Below are 23,846 nucleotides of genomic sequence, written 5' to 3'. Positions count from 1 at the left end.
GCAGTTCGCAAATGCCGGTCGGCCGACACCTGAGATTTTCGAATCGAGTTTCAGTCCGAAGTCTTCAAAGCTAAAGTACCCCATTGGGGAACCTTTTCTTGCCTCAGTCCGATGTCAGAAAAAGTTAACAATTGCATTTCTTGTGGGAAGCAAATACCTCATAAGGACTTTCATTCTTTTTTGTATACCTTGCCTAGGCCCAGACCACGACGTCACTGGTTGTCGGTTTTGTGCTAGGTTCAAAAAGCGAACTATAAAGTGACGCTTTGATTTTGCACGACACTACTTCGGTAGGAAATTTAATTACACTATGCCGTCGGAGCAACCAACTACCGGTGTGCATAAAAAACGCAAAGATAAAGACAGGCAGCCTAGATCCAAGCCAGACTCCGAGGCCTCGGCTGAGCCGGTCGCCGGTTCTCCGGTTTTCAGTGAGGCGCCTATGCAGCCCCTGGCTACCGCTGAATTGGATCCCCAGACCATTTTGGATTCTCTAGCAGAGAGTTCTAGGCCGACGCAGCCATTTTCTTTAGGCCCTACCGACGACATTGCAGAAGGAGAAGCCGGTGCTGTAGAAACACCTTCGTTTTCTGAAGGTGTCTTCAGACAGACTACTCTGACCATAAAATCTTATGCTAAGCTTAATACTCCTCTAAAACCAAAAAAGACTGCACTTCAGTCTCCAGTTCAAGGCCCCATGCCTAAGAAACAGATGCTTAAAATGGCTGAAGATTTGATTTCTTTAATCAGGGGTTCCCAACCCCCCCCCCGACAAAAGGCCTAGACAAGAGGGGGATTATGCCTCCTCTGATCCTCTGATCAAGTATCTGTTTCCTCAGGCTCTTCTGAGGAACAGGATTACTCCTTTCCCCCTTATGAAGATCCTGATGCTGAAGATTCCATTCCCTCTGCTTCTCCCCCTGAAGACTGTTCCTTTGGGGAAACCTTACATAACATGAGGGAACATTTTCACTGGGAAGGTCAGGACTACTCCGACTCTAAGAAAAGGCTCTGAGAGTTTCTTTTACTCCCCCAGCACAGACCACTTGCTATCACCCCAGTTTTAGACATTGTTGGATGATGTTTACTTAGAATCTAGTCTAAATCCAGATTCTCTGCCTCCTGCTCCAGCCAAACCAGATAGATACTATAGAGTGCCTGACTCACACAAATTCCTTTACAAAAGCCCTGTTGGTGATCCAGAGACAATCTCCCAGGGTCCCAAAGGGGCTAAGGCTTCTATGGCTAAAAATCCTGTACCCTCTGAAAGGGACTCCAGAGCACTAGATAGGTGGGGGAAGAAGGTTTACACCTCAGCTACTCTAGCTATGAGAGCACTAAATTGTCAATTTCACATGCTTAAATACCAGCAATTCCTAATGTCTCAAATAAAACAAAAGATGAGCACGCACCCTCAACAGTCTGAATTCAAGGAAATGCAGGATCTGTTGCATGCAGCCGAACAGGTGGGCAAACATACTTTACAATGTGGATTTGATTCCTTGGAAGCTTCCTGTAGAGCAGCTGTTACTGGGTCCGTTATACGTAGGCATGCTTGGTTAAAGGAACAAACTCTGCCTGATCATGTTAAAGCAAAGTTACTAGATGCACCCTTACAGCAGGATGTCTTATTTGGGGTTAAAGCAGAAGAGGTTTTAAAGAAAATGGAGTATAAGGCAAACTCTATGCAGACGGTCAAAGATTTCTTACAGGTACAGCCCCCACACTTCAGCAGAAATTGGCCAACAAAACATTGGTCCTTTCCATCTTCTGACAGACCACAGAGGGGTAAATACAGGCGCCCAAGGGGCAGAGGACAAGCACAAATCCCTTACAAACCTTGCCAATGGGGCACTGCAACACAGAAGGGAGGAGAAGACAGGTCCCAAACTACTAGAAGGCAAACACAATGACTTAAACCTCAAACTGCCAAGCAAAACTCTCTTGGCAGCTCCCTTGGGAGGAAAATTAGCACTTTTTGCAGACAACTGGCGCATTGTCACAAAGGACAAATGAGTCCTAGACATTATCTCACAAGGATACAGATTCCATTTCCACACCTTGCCAAGGATAAAAGGAATGCCAAACCTGCCACAAAATCAATGGGCAGAGGCACAAAAACAAATTACAGCTCTCTTGGACATGAGAGCCATTCAACTGGTACCTACACAGGAGCAAGGCCAAGGATTTTACTCAAGGCTCTTTCTAGTTCCCAGAAAGGACAATGCTTGGAGACCCATTCTGGACCTTTCAATTCTAAACACCTTCTTGCAAGTACCCAAATTCAAGATGCTAACACTTCAGCAGCTTCTTCCCATGTTGGGCAAGAAAGCTTGGCTAGTAACGTTGGACCTCAAGGAGGCATACCTGCATGTCCCTATCAGACAAAATTGCAGAAGATACCTCCGTTTCATTGCAGGTTCAACCCATTACCAATTCTCTGCACTGCCCTTTGGCTTATCTACTGCGCCCAGGGTCTTCACAAAATGCCTGGCACCAGTAATTGCATACTGCAGACAAAGAGGAATTCAAATATACCCATACCTGGATGACTGCCTCTTCCAAGCAGAAAGCAAGGATATTCTCTTACAACATCTGGCTTTTGTAAAACACCTTCTAAGTTGCCTAGGGTACACAGTAAACGAAAAGAAATCAAAACTAGTGCCCTCACAAAATATGACATTCCTGGGTGCCAGCTTGAATACAACGGCCCAGATGGGCTTATCTGATGCCAGACAAACAACTACAACTAACTCAATACTTCAAAACAATGGCAACAAAGACCCAACTCCCTGCAAGAAAAATTCTGCAGGCCTTGGGCTTCATGGCATCTTGCATACTACTAATACCATTTGCAAAACTGCATATGAGGAAATTACAATGGTACCTAGAAAAGCGTATGGCCTCAACACAGCCACAGCTTGGAAACAATGATACCTCTCATTCCCTGCCTTCAACAGGAGTTTCTATGGTGGTCACAGGCATGTCACCTCAACAAGGGTCAGCCTTTCACCTTACCCCCAGCCAGGCAAACTATGACAACAGATGCATCGGACTATCAAGGCATATGGACCGCAGATCAAAGGAATCTGCACATCAATCAAAAAGAAATGCTAGCTGTACAGAATGCCCTGACAGCCTTCAAGGACCTCTTACATCCAGGACAGCTTATCATAAGGACAGACAACACAGTAATGTGGTACATAAACAAACAAGGGGGTACACACTCCTACCCTCTATGCAGGCAAGCAATGACTTTGTGGAACACAGCACTGACTTACCAAGTTCAATTACAAGCTCAATTCCTGCCAGGAAAAAAGAACACATTGACAGACGACCTAAGCAGAAACATCATGGATCCCCATGAGTGGAAACTTGTTTCCACAAGTATTTGCAATGATAACTCAAAAATGGGGGCACCCAGACATAGACCTGTTTGCCAGCCCCCAAAACTATCAGCTAACAAACTTTTGCACAAGGACATTTCACCATCAAGCTTGGAAAGTGGACACACTCTCATTCAGTTGGAAAATGCTGACAGTATATGCCTTCCCTCCATTGCCCCTTCTCACAAAGGTGCTGCTGAAAGTCAGGATGGAGAGACCCCGAATGATACTCATTGCCCCCCAGACTGGCCACGCCAGCACTGGTACCCACTATTAAGGAATATGGCCCAGGGCCCACCATGGATTTTACCACAAATTACTCATCTGCTCACACAGCAAGACAGTCACATTCTACACTGCCAGCTCAAAACCTTAAACTTGGCTGCATGGCAAATCACCTAAGCAACCAGCCAGCTCCTCTTTCACAAGCTGTTATGGATGTTATTCTGGAGGCCAGGAGGTCCAGCACCAGGAAAGCCTACTCAGACAAATGGAAAAGGTTTTGCGCCTGGAACCAAGCTAAAGGCCAAAATACCCTTCAGCCGGACATACCTCAGATTCTGCAATATTTAACTGAGATGTTACACAAAGGGCTTTCTTTCTCATCTATTAAGATCCACACCTCAGCTATTTCAGCTCACTACAACACGGATCCTCCCTCATTTTCACATCCACTTCTAAGGCAGTTTCTCAGAGGGGCCAAAAACATTAGGCCTCCCAGGAGAGCACTAGCACCAACTTGGGACCTCAATTTTGTTCTGGAAAAACGTACGCTACCTCCTTTTGAGCCAGCTTTCTCAGCTGACTTAAAGTTTACATCATGGAAGACTGCCCTGCTGCTAGCAATTACTTCAGCCAGAAGAGTCACAGAGCTTCAGGCACTAATGGCAATAGAGCATTTCCTCATTTTTCATCAAGACAGAGTTTCTCTATGAACTAACCCCTCCTTTATGCCTAAGGTGGTATCCAGTGTGGCTCTAAATCAATCCATCCATTTACCTACTTTCTTTCCAAATCCACAGAACAAAGGAGAAAGACTCCTGCATTCCTTGGACATTCACAGACAGCTACGTTACTACTTGGATAAAACTAAGGTTTTCAGAAAATCTGACCAGCTTTTTGTATCCTATGCTACAGCATCACAAGGAAAGGCTATCTCAAAACAGACCATTTCCAAATGGATAGGACATTGCATACGTTTTTGCTACACCCACAATGGAAAACCAGTTCCTGCTAGCATAAGGCCCTACTCTACCAGGGCAGCAGCTACATCTACAGCCTTCCTCAGGGGGGTTCCAACCAAGGATATTCTGGAAGCTGCAACTTGGAGTTCAGTACACACCTTCACCAAACACTATCACTTACCACTTTACTCTGACTAGAGCTGGCTTCGCCACTGCAGATGTTCATCGTGCATACAGTCTTTCTTGCTGCGCGGTGCCCGAAGCAGAAGCAGTTCGCAAGTGCCGGTCGGCCAGCTCCTGAAATTACGAAATTTGGAAACCGAAGTCTTCTTAAAAGTTAAGTACCTCGTTGGGGAAACTTTTCTTGCCTCAGACCGATGTCAGACAAAGTTAATATTTGTATTTCTTGTGGGAAGCAAATACCGCATAAGGATTTCCATTCCCTCTGTATACCTTGTTTAGGCCCAGACCACAACGTCTCGGTCTGTCATTTTTGTGCTACATTCAACAAACGCACTATTAACCGTCGGGCGGAGTTCGCCCAGCATTATTTTGGGAAAGCATTTAACTATACTATGTCGTCGGATACTCTGACTCCGGTTTTGTCTAAAAAACGCAGAGACAAGGACCGACACACGAGGTCCGTGGCCTCTACCGACACCACGCCAAAGCCGACTACATGTGGTCCGGTTCTCAGTGAGGCGCCTACGCAGCCCCTGATTACCTCTTTGATGGTGTCTCCTGTGCCCGAGGTCGTAGGCTCCTCGACCCACACCCCGACTACAGATACCGAAGCCACTCTTGGCGTTGAAACTCAGAATGTGGACAGGTCCACCTCCACTCAAGGTGTCTTCAGACCTTCCTCTTCTTTCTCCATCAAGGCTTTCACAAAGTCTAAAGCAACCATGCACCCTAAGAGACCAGCTACACAGGGCCCATCTACAGGCCCCATGCCTAAGAAACAGATGCTTAAAATGGCTGAGGATTTAATTACTCTAATCAGAGGTTCTCAGCCCCCTCCGGACAAAAGGCCCAGAGTGGAGGAAGATTCCCCCTCCTCTGATCAGGGCTCCATTATTTCAGAGCACTCTGATGATGAGGAGCATTCTTACTCCCCTTTTGAAGACTCTGATGCAGAGGAGTCCATCCCTTCTGTATCCCCCCCCTGAGGATTATTCATTTGGGGAAACTTTGCATACCTTAAGGGAACACTTCCACTGGGAAGGCCAGGATTACTCAGATTCCAAGAAAAGGCTCAGGGAATTTCTCTTGTTACCTCAGCATAGGCCTCTGGCTATACCTCCTGTCTTGGACATCCTAGATGATGTTTACTCGGAGGCCTGCCTTAACCCGGACTCTCTACCTCCAGCTCCAGTTAAGCCCGACAGGTACTACAGGGTTCCTGACTCACACCAATTTCTTTACAAAAGCCATGCTGCTGACCCAGAAACCATCTCACAGGGCCCCAAGGGAGTTAAGGCCTCCATTGCCAAAAATCCATTGCCTTCCGAGAGAGATTCCAGATCCTAAGAAAGGTGGGGAAAAAAAAGGTATATACCTCGACTACCTTATCCATGAGAGCCTTAAACTGTCAGTTTCATATGCTAAAATACCAACAGTTTTTGTTATCACAATTGAAGAGTAAAATGTCACAACCTGAACAACCAGACTTGAAGGAGTTGCAGGATTTGATGCATAGTGCAGAACAAGTGGGTAAGCATACCTTACAATGTGGTTTTGATGCTCTAGAGGCCTCATGTAGAGCTGCTGTTACAGGATCAGTCATACGTAGGCATGCCTGGCTCAAGGAACAAGCCTTGCCTGATCATGTCAAAGCTAAATTACTAGACGCCCCTCTTCAAAAGGATGTACTATTTGGTGCTAATGCTGAGGAGGTATTAAGGGAAATGGAGGAAAAGGCTAAATCAATGCAAACTGTGAAAGAATTTCTGCAGGTTCAACCCCCACGTTTTAGTAGAAATTGGCCTTCCAAAAACTGGTCCTTTCCTGCCACAGACAGACCCCAAAGAGGCAGATACAGACGCCCGAGGGGCAGAGGACAATCCCAAGGATCGTATAGAGGCGGACAATGGCAAGCTCCTACCCAAAGAGGTGGTGAGGACAACTCACAATCTTTCAGAAAGCAAACCCAATGACTTTCCCCTGTGCATGCCAACCAGGTTTCAAATGGCAGCCCCCTTAGGAGGAAAGCTGGCATTATTTTCAAAAAACTGGCATGTTGTCACAAAGGACAAATGGATCCTGGACATTATAAACAGAGGCTACAAATTCCATTTTCACACCCTTCCAAAAATGATAGGCATGCCAAACCTGCCACACAATCAAAGGGCAGAGGCACAAAAGCAAATTACAGATCTCATAAACATGAAAGCTATTTAAGAGGTACCTACGCACGAACAAGGTCAAGGTTTTTATTCCAGGCTATTTCTGGTGCCAAGGAAGGGAAAAGATTGGAGACCTATTTTGGATCTGTCCATCCTAAACACATTTCTACTCATACCAAAATTCAAGATGCTCACTCTACAGCAACTTCTTCCCATGCTGGGCAAGGAGTCTTGGCTGGTAACATTGGACCTCAAGGAGGCATACCTGCATGTCCCAATCAGACAAAATTGCAGAAGGTACCTCAGATTTCTTGCAGGTTCAACCCATTATCAATTCTCTGCATTGCCCTTTGGCTTATCTACTGCCCAGAGTATTCACGAAATGCCTGGCATCAGTAATTGCCTACTGCAGACTTCAAGGGATACAAATATACCCCTATTTGGACGACTGCCTGATCCAAGCGGACAGCAAGCACATTCTTCTGAAACATCTGGCTTATGTAATAATGTTATTGAAATCTCTGGGATACACAGTCAACAAAAAGAAATCAAGGCTAATACCCTCTCGGAAGATAATTTTCCTGGGTGCCAATTTGGACACAAACACCCAGATGGCCTACCTCACGCCAGAGAAGCAGGGGCAACTAATACAATACTTCAGAATACTAGCAAATTGCACCAGGCTGACTGCAAGGAAAATCCTGCAGGCTCTGGGATTCATGGCATCTTGCATCTTACTAATCCCATGTGCAAAGCTGCATATGAGGAAACTACAATGGTACCTGAAAAACATATGGTCTCAACACAGCCACAGTTTGGAAACAATAATACCACTAATTCCATGTCTGCAAAAGGAATTTCTGTGGTGGGCTTAAGCATGTCAAACAAACACAGGTCTTCCATTCAGCAAGCCTCAAGCAAATCAAGTCATCACAACAGACGCCTCGGACTACGCCTGGGGGGGGCGCACATGACAGATCGGTGCATTCAGGGCAAATGGTCCCAAAAAGAAAAGCACCTTCACATCAATCAAAAAGAAATGCTAGCAGTAATAAATGCTATTATAGCTTTCAAGGACCTTCTGCAACCAGGTCAATTATTGATAAGAACGGACAACACCACAGTTATGTGGTACATAAACAAGCAGGGAGGAACACATTCTTAGCCCCTATGCAGACTGGCCATGTCACTTTGGAACATGGCCAGGGACTTACAAATGGAACTACAAGCACAGTACTTGCCAGGCAAGGAAAACCCGCTGGCAGACAACCTAAGAAGGAATATGACAGATCCACACGAATGGAAATTGCATCCAAAAGTTTTCACAGAAATAATCCAAGAATGGGGAAGGCCAGACATAGATCTCTTTGCCTCCCACAAGAATCATCAATTGACAAAATTCTGCTCAAGGATCTTCCATCCAAAGGCCTGGAGAGTGGACGCTCTTTCTTTCAGTTGGACATCAATGACAGTTTATGCCTTCCCTCCTCTTCCTCTGCTGCCCAAAGTTCTATTAAAGACCAAAGCAGACAGACCAAAGATGATTCTGATAGCTCCGGACTGGCCAAGACAACACTGGTACCCACTCCTGAGGAGCCTGACGCAATCCCCACCATGGACCCTGCCTCTAATGCCTCTCCTTCTGACTCAGCACAGTTTCAAAACTCTTCACAGCCAGCTAAAAACACTCAATCTAGCCGCATGGAAGATTCCTTAGCATCTCAACAGGCCCTACTCTCCAAGGAGGTGCAGGATGTCATTTTGGAGGCCAGAAGGCCATCAACTAGAAAAGCTTACTCCGCAAAATGGAAACGTTTTTGTGTCTGGAATAAGAAAAAGGGCCAGGATCCTGGAAAACTGATTTTACCTCAAATACTACAATATTTGGCTGAACTGCTAAGCAGTGGACTTTCTTTCTCCTCCATCAAAATACATGCCTCAGCCATTTCTGCAGAATACAACACTGATCCACCTTTATTCTCTCACCCTCTCTTAAGACAGTTCCTCAGAGGGGCTAAGAATTTAAGGCCTCCAAGGAAACAACCAATACCTGCTTGGGATCTTAATTTCATTCTGGAAAAATTGACCTTGCCTCCCTTTGAGCCAGCTGCCTCATCAGATTTGCAATATTTGTCCTGGAAAACAGCTTTCCTTCTGGCTATCACCTCAGCTCATAGAGTTTCAGAACTACAGGCTCTCATGGCTGTCCAGCCTTTTATCATCTTCCATCAGGACAGAGTTTTCTTATGAACCAACCCGTCCTTAATGCCTAAAGTGGTATCCAGGGTAGCTTTAAATCAGGCCATACATTTACCTACTTTTTATCCTAATCCTCAAAACAAAGGGGAGAGATTACTACATTCCTTGGACATCCACAGACAGCTGCGTTATTATTTGGACAGAACAAAGCCTTTCAGAAAATCAGAACAGCTCTTTGTGGCCTATGCGGTAGGAGCTCAAGGGAAGCCAATTTCCAAACAGACAATCTCAAAATGGATAGCCCACTGCATACGCTTTTGCTATTCCTTTCATGGCAAAACTGTTCCTACTGGCATTAGAACTCATTCCACCAGGGCCACAGCCACCTCTGCAGCCTTCCTCAGAGGAGTTCCTACCAAGGATATTTTGGAAGCAGCCACTTGGAGTTCTGTGCATACCTTCTCCAAGCACTACAACCTACCATTATACTCCAAATCTAGAGCAGGCTTTGCCACTGCAGTCTTGCAGGTCATTTTGGCTCCTCCTAGTTCCAACTAGTGCCTACCACCCCTTTCTTAGCTTTGGGATTCTACCCATCTGTTATGACTGCAGCTGTATGCACGATGAACATAGTACAGTTTTGTACCTACCATAAATGTAGATGTTCGAGTGCTAATACAGCTGCAGTCCAGGTTTCCCTCCCTCCTTCCCCTCTTGGGACAGGCATATAGGCTAACACATCCTCATACAACCTGATTGGGGTTTTCATTTATGATGTATTTGCTTGCAACTACTGTATTTTGATTATATAGCACTGCATTATCACACAAACTTATTATTGCCTTCCTTCTGAGGGCACCTGACATCTGGGGCAAGAAAAACTGAAGAAAATGGTGTCGGCTGGTTCCTTTATACCCCTGTCGCACTGACGTCAGGGAAGAAGCGACGACGACCGACGCCGGACCTAGACTTTGGAATTCGGCCAACCGAGGACCCGCCTGACTGCAGGAGAACCCATCTGTTATGACTGCAGCTGTATTAGCACTCGAACATCTACATTTATGGTAGGTACAAAACTGTACTTTTTGCAGGGCCTTCTAGCCTTCTCTAACCCTGTTTGACTCCACCTCCCATCCTTAGCTTTGGGATTCTACCCAAGTGTGATGACTGCAGCAGGGTAACACTATGAACATAGTACAGTTTTGTACCTACCATAAATGTAGATGTTCGAGTGTATACCCTGCTGCAGTCCAGGTTACCCTCCCTCCATCCCCTCTGACCTAACTAAAACCTTTTCAATACCTTAAAAACTGCTACAACCTTTGCTTATAGCTGGAGGGATATTTTGCTTGTGCTAAACTTTTATTATTGGTACTAGCTACTGACCACCTTTTGGGGGGGCACCTGACATCTGGGACAAGAAAAACTGAAGAAAATGGCGTCGGATGCCTCTTGTATACCCCTGGCGCACTGACGTCAGGGAAGAAGTGATAACAACCATCGCCAGACCAAGACTTTGGAATTCAGGCCGACTGCGGGACCACCTGACGACAGGATAACCCAAGTGTGATGACTGCAGCAGGGTATACACTCGAACATCTACATTTATGGCAGGTACAAAACTGTACTTTCTAGTGCTGATTAAGTGACTCAAACCAGTGAGATGACTTTGTCACTGAAAGCCCTTTTCAATGAACATGTCGTTACACTTTCGTCAATGTTGTGGGGCTGTGGAGTTGGTATATGTGAGTTGGGGGAACAGCCCAGTGCAAAAAAAGAAAAAAAAAGGCAGCTTTTTAAAAAGTGTTCACTGAAAGCAGCTTTCAGCAATTTATTTTTATTGATTTGTCTAAGAATAATCCTTTGACAAATATTTATGAATCTGGTTAAATGACATTCCTCTAGATGCATGTGGATGCTGTGTGTTCACTTTAGAAATATCTGAATTTCATGTGGGCCATGTTTCACCTTCAATAGACAGTAGTTTAGCAACTTTTGGAGGCAGGTCTCCTTTTGTATTGTTGCACGTCATAACTCCCAGCCTTCTGAACTTTTGTTCACCTGGATGCTGTTGGGCTCTATTTACTATGGTAGGTTTACTGCTTTGGATTCAACTTGGATGTAGACAGTATCCTTGATGATGGGTACAGGATATTACTTTTATCAGTTGATCTCGGAGAAGACCCTTTTTGATGGGCCCCACATATGACCTTGCCATTTCCTTGGACAGTTCCTCCATTTAGCCTCGGCTTTGGGAGTTGCTATAATTCGAATAGGTATGTATTTCTATAAACTTGTTAATGATGTAGCTTTCAAATCATGATTTTGCCCGATGTGCAGAGTATGTGGTGAGGTTAGTCAAATCCAAATATGTCAGCAGATTATTTTGTTAAAATTCAACACTGGAAAAAAAAATTAGTGTCCATAGATGAAGAGGGACGCATACTTTCCACACTTGGAAGTGGTCTTTATCACCTGCACTCATTTAATAAATACAACATCTTCTGATCTTGTGTAGCTTTGAAGAAGCGTCGTCATATATTGGACTGAACTTGATAACAGGTCGATTGCCCAGTCAGTGAGTGAAGGGCAAGCTGACACGTTCATGGGCTAGGCATGCCTTCCTAGTACAGCATTTAACATAATAGCATGTACAAGGCTGAAATTAGGAGCTACAAAGGAAACAAATATTATATTTTAATGGATGAGATGATTGTAATTTTATACTTGCCAAAGGGAAAGTCTCGTTTTAGATAAACTAGTATAGTAAGAATGCATGATTCTTATTCTTGGCTGAAAACTTTTTACTTTTTTTTTTTTTTTTTACTTGTCAGTTTCTTGACTGAGAAAGCATGTAAATCCAGAATACTCCCTCCCCGTATAACTTAAGTTCATAGTTCATAGGTTAGTACTAAGCTAACTGCACTTGCGAACCATTTTAAGCCTAGCCAGTTATCCCCTGTGAGATTCAAACACTGTACCTTCTGTTTGTAAGGCAAACACCTTAACCATTAGGCCACCCTCCCAACCCCACTAGGTTTTGATTTTCTTCATTGCTGTAGAGGAGGAGCTGTTAATTATGCTGCTTATTACTTTCAGGTAGACACCAAAGCCTAAAAAGATTTTAACAACTAAGAAAACACCAGCAACCAAGATGAATGGACCGCACGGTATAATAACAAGAAAGAAAAGAACTGTAAACTGTGCAAAGCCCGAAACATGGCCTACCGCTAAAACCATACGTCTTTTATTAGAACGTGGATGTTCCCGTTCTAATGAACGTATATTCTCGCTTGTTGTCGTCTACCTGCAGACATAGGTGAATACGAGCACTTTTGGTACCTTCCAGTTGGTTTTATTAGAACGTGGTAAGCACTTTCGCAAAATTCACTCGCTTCTTCAGACCATAAAAGAAAAAACAGAGTGCCAGTACATTTAAAAACTCATTGCCCAATCAAAAAGGCTTCCTCACTACAACTACCACTTCCTTAAAGGACCATCTTACTAACAGAAAAACGTTTAATGTATTTTTACAACTAAACATAGCAAAACATTATATACACAAGAAAACCTTGGACCTATCTAATAAGAAAATGTGTATATAATACAAACCTAAAATTTGAACCATCCAAACAACATACAAGGCACAGATACCTTACTAAGAGCCATATAATGGTACGATATCCCATTGATAAAATGATATATATGAGTTATTTAATCAACCTGGGCATAAAAGGAGATTTTATAATTTGAATAGACATGAACAGAGGGCTCTAAAAGATCTACATCAGGATGTCAGCATTGTTATAAAACCAGCAGATAAAGGTGGACCCACTGTAATAATGGATACAGATTTGTATAACAGTGCCATGGGTGAAATGTTAAGTGATGGCAGTGTATATAAGCTTATAAAAGGTATAGAGGTTAATAAGATTAAAAATTCTATTGATACTGTACTTTTGGAGCTTTTGAGCAAGAGATTTGTCACAGAGGACACGTGTAGATATTTCATTGTTGAACATCTTATTATACCGTGTATTCAGGGTATTCTATCCTAAGATCCACAAACATCCCAGTACTCCACCTTTACGGCCTGTTGTTTCAGGAGCTGGGTGGGTAACAGAACCCTTCTCCATCTTTAGTGAAAAACAGTTATGTCCAATTTTAAATAGTAATAAATGTTTTACAGGATACAAAAAATTTTCTACAGGATCTATATGCCTTTTTTTCTAAATGGGATATTGCAAATGATTTTTGTTTTGTAACTATGGATGTGCGCTCAATGTTTACCAAGATAGCCAGCATGCAAGATGTAGTTGCTCTAAGAGAATATTTGGTGGAGCATAGTGACACTAATAGCATGAGTACTGATGTGATATGCACTTTAATGGAAATGGTGTTAATGAAAAATATGTTTGTGTTTCACAACAAGTATTATTTGCAATTAGATGGCATAGCTATGGGCACATCTTGTGCCAACACCTATGCCAGTATATTCTTGGCTATGTGGGAATGTAAGCATACATTGGGGAATGATAGTTACAAGATATACATCCCTCTTTACTGTCGTTTTGTAGATGACATGTTTTTTATATGGACTGGTGGACACAATGAATTTGAATGCTTCTCCATTTATTTACAGAATATTGATGTCTATTTTTTTTTTGACACGGTGGTGGGGTGGTGGTAGCATTGCCACCTCACACACCCAAGGTTCTCGAGGTTCTCGGTTGGCTGGGGGCTTCTCTGTCTTGAGTCTGATGTCCCTCCTGTGGTCTGTGGTTTTCCTCCGGTGCTCTGTTTTTCCTCCCACATCCCAAAGACATGCTGCGGGTGGAGGTGGCTGCTGGCGACCTGACCCGAAAAAAAAGCCGAAAGAAGAAGAAGAAGATGTCTTTTTTAAATTTGATATTTTTTTAGATGTTAGAATTACCAATGAGGGGGCTGGTGTTATCACCACGGACGTATATAGGAAATCTTGTTATCACAACAAATTGTTACATAGGAATAGTATGCACCCCCTTTTCGTGTTTTCCAACATTAAGGGACAAGCCATAAGAGCCTCGAGGCTCACTGTTACTGAGAGAGATTATGAGGATGAGATAAGACACTTGAACATTAATTTTATTAATAGGGGATACCACCCCCATGATGTTAGATTAATGTGTGATGACATGCATCAAAAAAGGGCTACTGCTATCCGCCCATATTTTTCTTGGAAGCAAGAATTACAGAATACAAGAGAGTCCAAAATTGATGGTATGGGATATTCCTTGTTTTATAGTAACGACAATAGATATATTCAAATATAATTTATAGACATTGGAATATATTAACTACAGATGAGAAGCTAAGAAATATAGTGGGGGACCAACCCAGTTTTAGATACAAGAACAGAAATCTGTCAAAAGATTATTATGTGGGTATAAGGACCTTGGAGATGCCAGTAACAATTTAAAAAGAGAAATTAGATGTACATTACCCTGTGGGATTTGCAACTACTGTCAGTACATTGATAGTAGTGGTAGGTTTGTTCAACCAGTTACACAGACAGAATTTGTTTTTCATGCTGATGCGAATTGCGGTAGTGTTAATATTATTTATCTTGCCCAGTGTACTGTCTGCCATTCTTTCTATGTAGGTAAGACCAGTAGAGGTTTGAGACCATATAAGGGAACATCTGTATAACATTAATACTCAAAACTACTACTAATGCATTGGCCAAACATATTATTAACACTAGTAATGAACATGGCTGTAAATTCTTGGCTATTGGAACAGATGAGAGTAAGTGAGCGAAAAGGAGACCTGCATAATTACACTGAGGTTAATGAAACTAAATGGATAGTCAGGTTAAGGGCAGACAGTGCTATGGGACTGAATGGGTATGTACTACTGAAACCTGTATTAAAAAGCAGACCTCTGTTTAAGTCGTACATAGAATGTGCATTTTTGACACTTTGTCTTTTTTAAAGTAATGTTTAATTTTGTGATGTTGAAATATTAGGTAGAACAAAATGCTTACAATGTATGCTAGAAACATCTCATTTTATATTTTATCGATGGGATATTGGGTCTACTTCATTTCTTTTCACTGAATTTGAATTTACACTGACCAAATCGCTGAAAGCTCAAATTACTGAAAACTCATTTCACTGAATCTCCTTTCACTGAAGTGAAGTACTGGCACTGTGTAGAGTACTGTAAGGCAAGTAAAAGGTATATGCCCGTTTACCCACTGTAGTGCAATCCTGGAGTTAGTACATATAGTTAGGGGATGTGTGGTGGGCATAGCCCCCCACTTAGTTTAGGTATATATTGTCTTCTGGAAAGAGTTAAGTCATTGATTCATAGGTTCATAGATGTGTGTACTAGGCTAACAGCCCTGGAGCCTATATAAGCTTAGGCCAAGAAGATTCCCTGGCATCATGCCGCCCAAAGTTAGTTCCCAGTGCCCCTGTCAAGCAAGGCCACTGAAGTGATCCCCTAGGTGAATGTCCTAATGACCATCCACTTGTCAAGATTTCTCTTAGAGGGCCACTGAAGTGCTCTGCTTGACGTGAATGGGAAGTTTATTCCAGAGTATGGGAAGACTCTGGGTTAGGAACCTGTCCCACCAGCATGTTCTGTTTATTGTGGTAATGAGGTTTAGGTCCCTAGAGCATGTGGCATGGAGGGGTTGAGATTTCATTAGTTGTAGCATATCTAGCAGCTCTGGGTCAGACATAGCTTTGTATGTCAAGCAGAGATTGCCTCTAAATAGGCGATAAGAGACAGAGTATAGATGGAGTTTTTTGAGTCTGTCCACGTAGGGCATGTGTCTAAAGCCTAAGATCCTTTCAGTGAGGTATTTTTTGTGGCCTTTCCAGTTGTTGTAGGTGTCTAGTGAGTTACATACCAAATAAGGCGTTGTATTCTATAATAGGTCTAATGAGGGATGAGTAGAGAGGGATTATGACCTCTTTCTTCCTGGATGAGAAACCTTTTGAAATGAGATGTGCCACATAGAAGGACATTCTGACTAAAGTGGCAATGTGGTTATCAAAGGAGAGGTTGCTGTCAACCTGTATCTCCAGGTCTCTTATCACACCTTTGGTGTTTAGTGGACTACTGCCTATGTGGTAGTTCATGGGCGCCAAATTTTTCCCAAAGGGAATGACAGGTCACTTTTTGGCATAGAGCTTAAGGCCATGGTTCTGGCACCAGTCATTGATGCCAGTGAGGCCTTTTTGTAGAATGTCTACATCAGTTGGAGAATCAGTAACGGCTCCCAGTTTGCAATCATCTGTGAACTTGGTCAGCCAGAGTCCCGTTTTGTTGGCTTGAACTTCAGAGAAGTAGATGCCAAACAGGAGAGGACCTAGGACTGATCTCTGTGGGACACCACTTGTAACTGGTCGGTAGTCAGATTTGGAGTCTGTCTATCAGTGAGCCAGTTGGCAACCCATCTTATGACATAAGGGTTTATGCCTAGTTTAGTGAGTCTGTCTATGATTCCAGAGTGAGGGATAGTGTCAAAGGCCTTGGCAAGATCTAGGTAGGCTGTGTGAATTACCTTGCCCTCATCCACAGCTCTGATGACAGACTCGAAGAAGTCTATCAGGTTGAGCAGGCATGATCTAACTTTCACAAACCCAAACTGTGTGGGGTTCAGAATTTGGAGATTCCCTATGTCCTTATTTTTAAGGTCCATGATGTGCGCCATAGCCTTCCATATCAGATGTGTCAGGCTAATGGTGCGGTAGTTCCCAGGATCTGTAGTCACTCCCCCTTTGTGGAGTGGGATGACCATAGCAGTGCGCCATTCGGTAGGAACAAAGCTGGTGGTGTAAGTATGCATGTCTATGGTTTAAAATGTATTGTTTTGAAGCTTTCTGTGAAATATAAAACCAAACTAGGTGAGGGCCTTTGCCCCCACATCCCCCCTAACTATATGTACTAAACCCAGGATCGCACTACAGTGGGGAAAAGGGCATATACCTTTTACTTGCCTTACAGTACTCTACACAGTGTCAGTACTTCACTTTGGTGAAATGAGTTTTCAGTAATTTGAGCTTTCGATGATTTGATCAGGGTGAATTCAAATTCAGTGAAATGAGCTTTCAATAAAACAAAGTAGGCTCGTACCTTTATATGGTTCTTAGTAAGGTATCTGTGCCGTATATATTGTTTGGCTGGTTCAGATTTTAGGTTTGTATTATATACACATTTTCTTATTAGATAGGTCCAAGTATATTTTTATATATATATATATATATATATATATATATATATATATATATATAAATTTATATTTTTGATTGGGCAACGAGTTTTTAAATGTATTGGCGTTCTGTTTTTTCTTTTATGGTCTGAAGAAGCGAGTGTACCTCACAAAAGCGCTTACCACGTTCTAATAAAAGATATATGGTTTTAGCTTTTGGCAGTGTTTCGGACTTTGCACAGTTTACAGTTCTTTCTTTCTAAAAAGATTTTAGTTTTTTTGCTTTAAAACTGCTTAATTGTAATTTTTGTTCTATTTTTATACTTTGTATTTTTTTTTAGTTTTTGTTAAGCATCTAACAGTTACAACTCATAGTGCATATTTTTAATTGTTTTTTTTTTTTTAAAGAAATGACCTGATTTTTTTTTTGCCTTTGTTAGCTAATGTCAAATTACACAGTCAGTAGTGTTTTTAGCACATAGACTTAGGTTTGAAACATATAGTTTGTTTATAGCCAGCTAGTTTAGCTACTTCATAATGGTTACAACCAGTCCTACCTTATTGTAATCCTTCTGTGTAGTGTTTTGTTATCAAGATTGTATTCTAGGTTCATTAAGATAAGAATTGTTTTTAACTGACATGTATTTTTATTCTTGCATTTACATTCATTTGTCTGTTTTAGGGATGTCTCTGTCTGCCGGGTCTTCTCCTTTACATTCTCCCAAAATTACCCCTCATACTTCTCCCTCTCCAAGACGACGAAGTCATACTCCTAGCCCAGCAAATTATATGGTGCCTACTAGTGCCTCTACGCCAGTGAATGATTCAGCCTCCCAAGGTTCTTCTACAAATCAGATCATACAGAAAGAAACTGTAGGAGGAACAACTTACTTCTATACCGACTCAACCCCAGCACCTCTTGCAGGAATGGTATGTTACCCTTAAAACACTGTCAATGCATTCCAGTTGTTAAGAGCTTCATAACTCTTAAGTGTTTGTCTGAATAAGGTACATGTGACTAAATTGTGTTTTCTTTGATCACCAAGAAAAGTTACTTAACTTCACGTATGTTAGGGACCTCTGTACAAAACTTTGCAGGAGTTTCAGAAAGTGTTTTTAGAAGATTTTAATTTAAATAAATGATGGTGAGTAAGTGAAGTATTTTATTGGAAGTAATTAAAACCTGTTGGTTTAGTGAACATCTTTGAGCAGAGATTAATAAAGATGAAAAAGCATATATAGTACTTTTCTTCCCCATATATCCTCAGTCTTGCTGTGCTTCAAACAGATGTATGACATAGATTATAGCAATGTTCCATCTTCTTCCTCATTTTTTGCAACCACCTGTCCTACCATTTTGTTTGTCCACAACTAGTCATTGTTACGTCTCCCATGGTAAAAACTGTTTTCAGAAAATGTAGTCTTGCAGTAGTCTGTCTTCTGCCATGCATGTAATCCTCTACTGGGGCTGTGAGAGGTGAGAATAAGATAGCTGCAGGAGTCTAGCAGCTTGACTGAGCAGTCAGAGGTACTTCTGCAGTTTTCTTGTTTTGCTGTTTTGTTGTGATTCCAGTGGCTGATGCTCAGATTCTGGCCATCCCCAGTTTGTTAGAAATTTAGCCGTGTGACCTATCTCAGATCATTCACCAAAGAGAGAGAGAGAGAGACTTACTCTGCCCCTCTCCAGCAAGCCTTCCTGCAGCCCAAATTCTGGCCAGTAGTATTGCAGACAGGAACTCAGACCTCTGCCCTTATAGGCTGGCTCATGAGTGTAGTATAATTCACTAGCTGGAGGAATGGAGACACTGAAGTCTTGAAGACTGTAGCTGCTGTAAGGTTGGGTTACAGGAGAATAGAGTTTGTTGGAGAGCAGTTCTTTCTTGCTTAAGAATTTTATTCTTCTAGGTGTTGTGTATTAGGCTTTGATGGTTACAAGTAATTGATTTTACTTTCAGGAGTTGTGCAACAGGTCCTTTACAGTACAGATAGAGACACACACAGATTCCTGCTAGAGCCTTTGAATTAAATGTGTGAAGAGCCTTTTAGATAAAAATTTTCCAGACCCATTTCAATTTTGCTTAACTTTACCCATAGAAAGTGCAGTCATTTTTTTCATTCCTCGATTTATATCCTACTGCTTAATGGAACTAGTGTTCACTGGATACTTAGTAAATGTTAGTGTGTTTTATAGTTTCATCATTATTCACATAGCAATTTTCCTGATTCATTATTTTCTTAATGATCATAAAAGCAAATTAAGGCAGAAAACAGATTTTGTCTTGAAGTGCTAATGCTAAATGTTTGATACATAGGTTCATAGGCTTATACCAGGCTAATTACCACCAGGGTATTTACAACTGTAGCTGTTAAACCCACCCCAGTTTTGTCCCCGAGTTCCTTGGATGCCTATATGGTGGGGCATGTTAGTAAGGAGGTAGTTAAAGGTTATGGTAGTCGGGGAATAATTTACTTACTGTCAGCCACTGTCCATCAGAGACATGGGGACCAGACAAGGTGAATTTACGATTTCCCATTCATTGATCGAGATTTCATTGGAATAGTGTTACAGATGAACTCTGCTTCATGTAGCTGGGGATCTTATTCTGTATTAAGGGATCCTTTGAGAGACACTGATCACTCCAGCATGTCCGGTTTGTGTCACAGACAAAGTTCAGGTGCTTGGATCTAATAATTTTTGTGCTGCTTGTTTAGCAGATGTGCAAGAGATCCGTCAGAGCTGAATCTGAGGATGCCTTATATGCCGGGCATAGATAGCCTCTCAATAGCCTGTAGGAGCCTGAAAACAGAGATAGGCCCTTAAGGTGATCTGTGTAGGACAGGGTATTCATGCCCTGGATTCTCCTGGTGAAGAACATTTGAGGACAGTCCATTTATTGCAAGTGCCTGGGTAGGTACATGCCCATGACTTTGCATATTAGACTTGTCAGACTAATGGGTCTGTAGTTGAAGTGTCTGATAAAGGCTGAGCAGAGTGGTATTATAACTTCCTTGGACCCTGGATTCCATACCCTTGCTTATGAGTTGGGTGACATAGAATGATTTCCTTACTATCTTTGCTTCATGTGGGTCGAAAACCACATTACTGTTTTCATATGTTCCCAGATCCATAACTATTGGGTCAACTCTTAGGGTTTTTTTTTTATCAATGGAATAATTAGGTTGGGTGAACAATTTCCCAAAGGGCACTGTAATGCAGTTCTTCCCATTGAGTTTTAATATGTGGCTTTGGCACCAGTCATTTGTTTGTTAGACTCTCTTGTAGAATGTTGGTGTCATGGTGGGAAATCTATGATCGTTCCCACTTTACAGTCATCTGGAAACTTCGTGAGTCAGAAGCTGTTGACATTTGCCTTGACTTCCAAGACGTAGATGCCAAACTGGAGCTGGCCCACCAAGGAGCCCTGGGGCACTCTGCTGGTGAGTGGTCTCTTAGTGGAGATGTTCGCACCGCTCCTGACTTCTTGGTTCATATCTGTGAGCCAGACAGCAATCCAGTGAGTTATGTATGGATTTATGCCTAGTTCTGAGAGTTTGTCAACAACACCCGAGTGGGGTATTGTATCAAACATTTTAAACAGGTTCAAGGTAGGTGGTATGCACTGTTTTCTCCCTCATCCATAGCTGTAGTGACCCTCTTGAAGTCTACCAGGTTAAGTAGGCAAGACTGTCCTTTAACGAAGCCAAATTGGGATGAGTCTACTGACTGCAGTTTGCCAGTGTCCTTGCTGGTCATTTCCATGATAACTCATTCCATGGCTTTGCATATTAGACTTGTCAGACTAATGGGTCTGTAGTTCCTGCAGTCAGTTGATGGTCCACCCTTATGGAGAGGCGTGACCATTGTGGCCCTCCATTCACCTGACACGCAACCTGTTTTGTGGTTGTAGTTGGAGTGCCTCAAGTGGTGCTGCTATGCCACATTTTAGGCTGTTTAGGAGGTAACTAATGAACTAACCGGAATTCACCCAGGGAGCTACAACATTGACAATATGCCCCTTATATGAGTTGACCCAGTTGTTTGGGAATGGAAACTTGTATGGACAGGTTCTTAAGTTTTGAACAACATGTGTCTATTATTGTAAGAAATTCCTTCTATATTGTACAGACTATAAACAAAGGGATTGTGTCTAGATCTAGGTATGTTATTGTCCCCCTTGCCTTCATTAGATCAGTTATTGAATATAATGCCGCCTTTGGCATGCATCTGTCCAGACACATGTCACAGCTGGAACGCCCTCAGAAGAGATACCTTACTAAAAGGATACGAGGCTTAAACAACATGTCCTCCGTGAACTGACTCAAAACCTTATCACTATGGTCTACATCCTACAGACTGTTAAGTGGTGACCTGTACATGGCATACAAAATATCCTTCGATCCATTACTTTCAGATTTACTGCACAGTAGGAAGTCAGTGGCATTAGAAATACTTGGGACTAGGGATTTAAACCTCTTCTGTGACATCGTCGGAACAATTTGAAGGGACAGATGTATTTTGCAGAGGATACCGCTCATCTGTGGAACACACTCCCCATCCACATAAAACAAAGTCCATCGCCATCCATTTCAAGCACAACATAGATCTATGGATGAGAAACAGAAAATTTACCCAAGAACTGCCTCCTGTGCTATTAACAGACAGACGCAGCTCCTAAATGCTTTATCCCATGCATGGGTCCCTTCAAATTATCTATGGTATGAACCCAGTTATTCGCTTTTGTGGTAATGTATATGTAATTATCTACCATGGGATGAGTAAGGCCAATCAAATGGGTTAGGTTATTTTGAGTACAAAGGGAGAAATTAGTTAGACTTAAAATGGCCCGTAGTGGCAGCTAGCATAGTACTTACCTAATTAACCTATTGTCAGGACCCATTGAATCAGTGTTTTTGGCCTTAGCAACTGCCGCAAGGATCTGCTCCCTGTTGATAGTTGGGGGGGGGGGTATGGGAATGCTAAAACACATTTCACAAGAGGTAGTGGGTGGAGTTGGGGGGTAAAGTTAGAGCTAAATTTACAAGCCAGTAGATTGCCTCTGTCACTGTAGTCAGTGAAGGTTGTGCCATTTACCACAAGCTCTGCAGACACTGCTGAGAGTTACTTTTAAGGTTCCTGACATAGCTTATGAAGGCCTTGTAATTGTCTATAGCTTGTCAGTCCCTGTCAGGGTATTGTTTCCTGTGAAGTATGTTTTTTTTTGTGTGTGTTCAGGCAGTAAAGAAACTAAGATTATTGTCAAAGAGAAGTGCAGTAAATAAAATGGGGGCAGGGCTTTTCTCTAATGGAGCACCATGTTAAAACTCATGTGGAAACTAGCTCTTTCAGTTCTAAGTAAGCATGGAATACAAAATAGCCTACCCTGTATAAGATGAGACTTGGAAAACAGGCCATGCAATCTGAATTTAAAATAAATGGTCAAATCATATATTAAAAAATATTAAATATCTATGGGCAATGGTAGATAACCATTAGAAAAACATAATTATTTCACTTGTCAAGTTCTAAAGTGTACGCCTTTTCACTATATGAAGAACATTTTACCTTTTTGTACCTCACTGTTCTGACCAATTATTAAATAAGCTAGCAACCTGGAAGAATATGAAATGGTATATTGATTCCTTCCCAGAAAAATCATAGTGTTAGAAAAAATATATATCCAGGAAGTCTTCAAAAACTGTCATATTTTTTATTGGTTATTAAGAAGTAGGACCTGCTCCATCTATAAGATGATGTTTGGTCTGGTTTCACTTGAGTGTCTATTAAAAATAAATGACTACTGAATTGCCCACTGCCTTCCAAGGTTGGGCAGTAAGCTTCAAGTCGGAATTGATCAGTCATAATTTTCTTCAGAATAATCTTTATTTATATTTGAAGTAAAAAATCTCAAGGTGGAATTATTGCAGTCAGGCCTTTTGAAGGCTGTTAGGTCATAACCATGTCTGTTTGAACTTGATAAGTTAGAGAGAGAGAAGAAAACTGGGGGTACTAGATAAAGAAAAAAAGAACTCTTAGAGAATAAGCAGTAGCATAAAAGAGATATAGAGAGAAAGTTGTGATAAACTGTCTGTTCAGTCATTACTTATGACCACTTCCTGCTTTGTTAATGATGTTCCTCGTGTTTCACTGTTGCAGTCCTCACATTTGGGTTATCCCTGCCAGGGTAGCCCTCAGCCAGCCCGAATACCAGAGACTTAGTATTTATGCTTCGGTTGCTGTCGCTTGAGGACTGACGTCAGGTCATCAGTAGTATAAAGTAAGGCAGCCGACGCCATTACATCAGCCTTTCTTGGCATGAAGCCCGAAGCAGAAGCAGTTCGCACGAGTGCCGGTCGGATGCTACCTGTGTTTTTGTCTCTGAATTGAAGTTGAATTCTTCTAACGCTAAGTACCCTGTTGGTGATCCCTTTTTCTTGCACTAACCGATGTCAGAAAAAGTTAATTGTTTCACCTGTGGAAAGCAAATATCACACCGAGACTTCCGCTCTTACTGCAAAACTTCTTTAGGCC

General features: G+C 42.2%; 1 protein-coding gene across 1 annotated transcript in view; it reads left to right on the top strand.

The window, feature by feature from the left end:
• PAN3 (poly(A) specific ribonuclease subunit PAN3) overlaps window positions 1-23,846 on the top strand; it is a 2,193,201-nt gene that overhangs the window by 561,462 nt on the left and 1,607,893 nt on the right. Inside the window, exon 6 of the mRNA XM_044073269.1 lies at window positions 18,000-18,247. Coding sequence (XP_043929204.1) covers window positions 18,000-18,247 — 248 coding nt within the window. The remainder of the gene's footprint in view (window positions 1-17,999; window positions 18,248-23,846) is intronic.

The sequence above is a fragment of the Protopterus annectens genome, chromosome 5.part1 (assembly GCF_019279795.1).
Source record: "Protopterus annectens isolate FY-2018-M chromosome 5.part1, PAN1.0, whole genome shotgun sequence".
Classification (NCBI taxonomy): domain Eukaryota; kingdom Metazoa; phylum Chordata; order Ceratodontiformes; family Protopteridae; genus Protopterus; species Protopterus annectens.
This window is presented reverse-complemented; position numbering and strand designations above follow the sequence as displayed.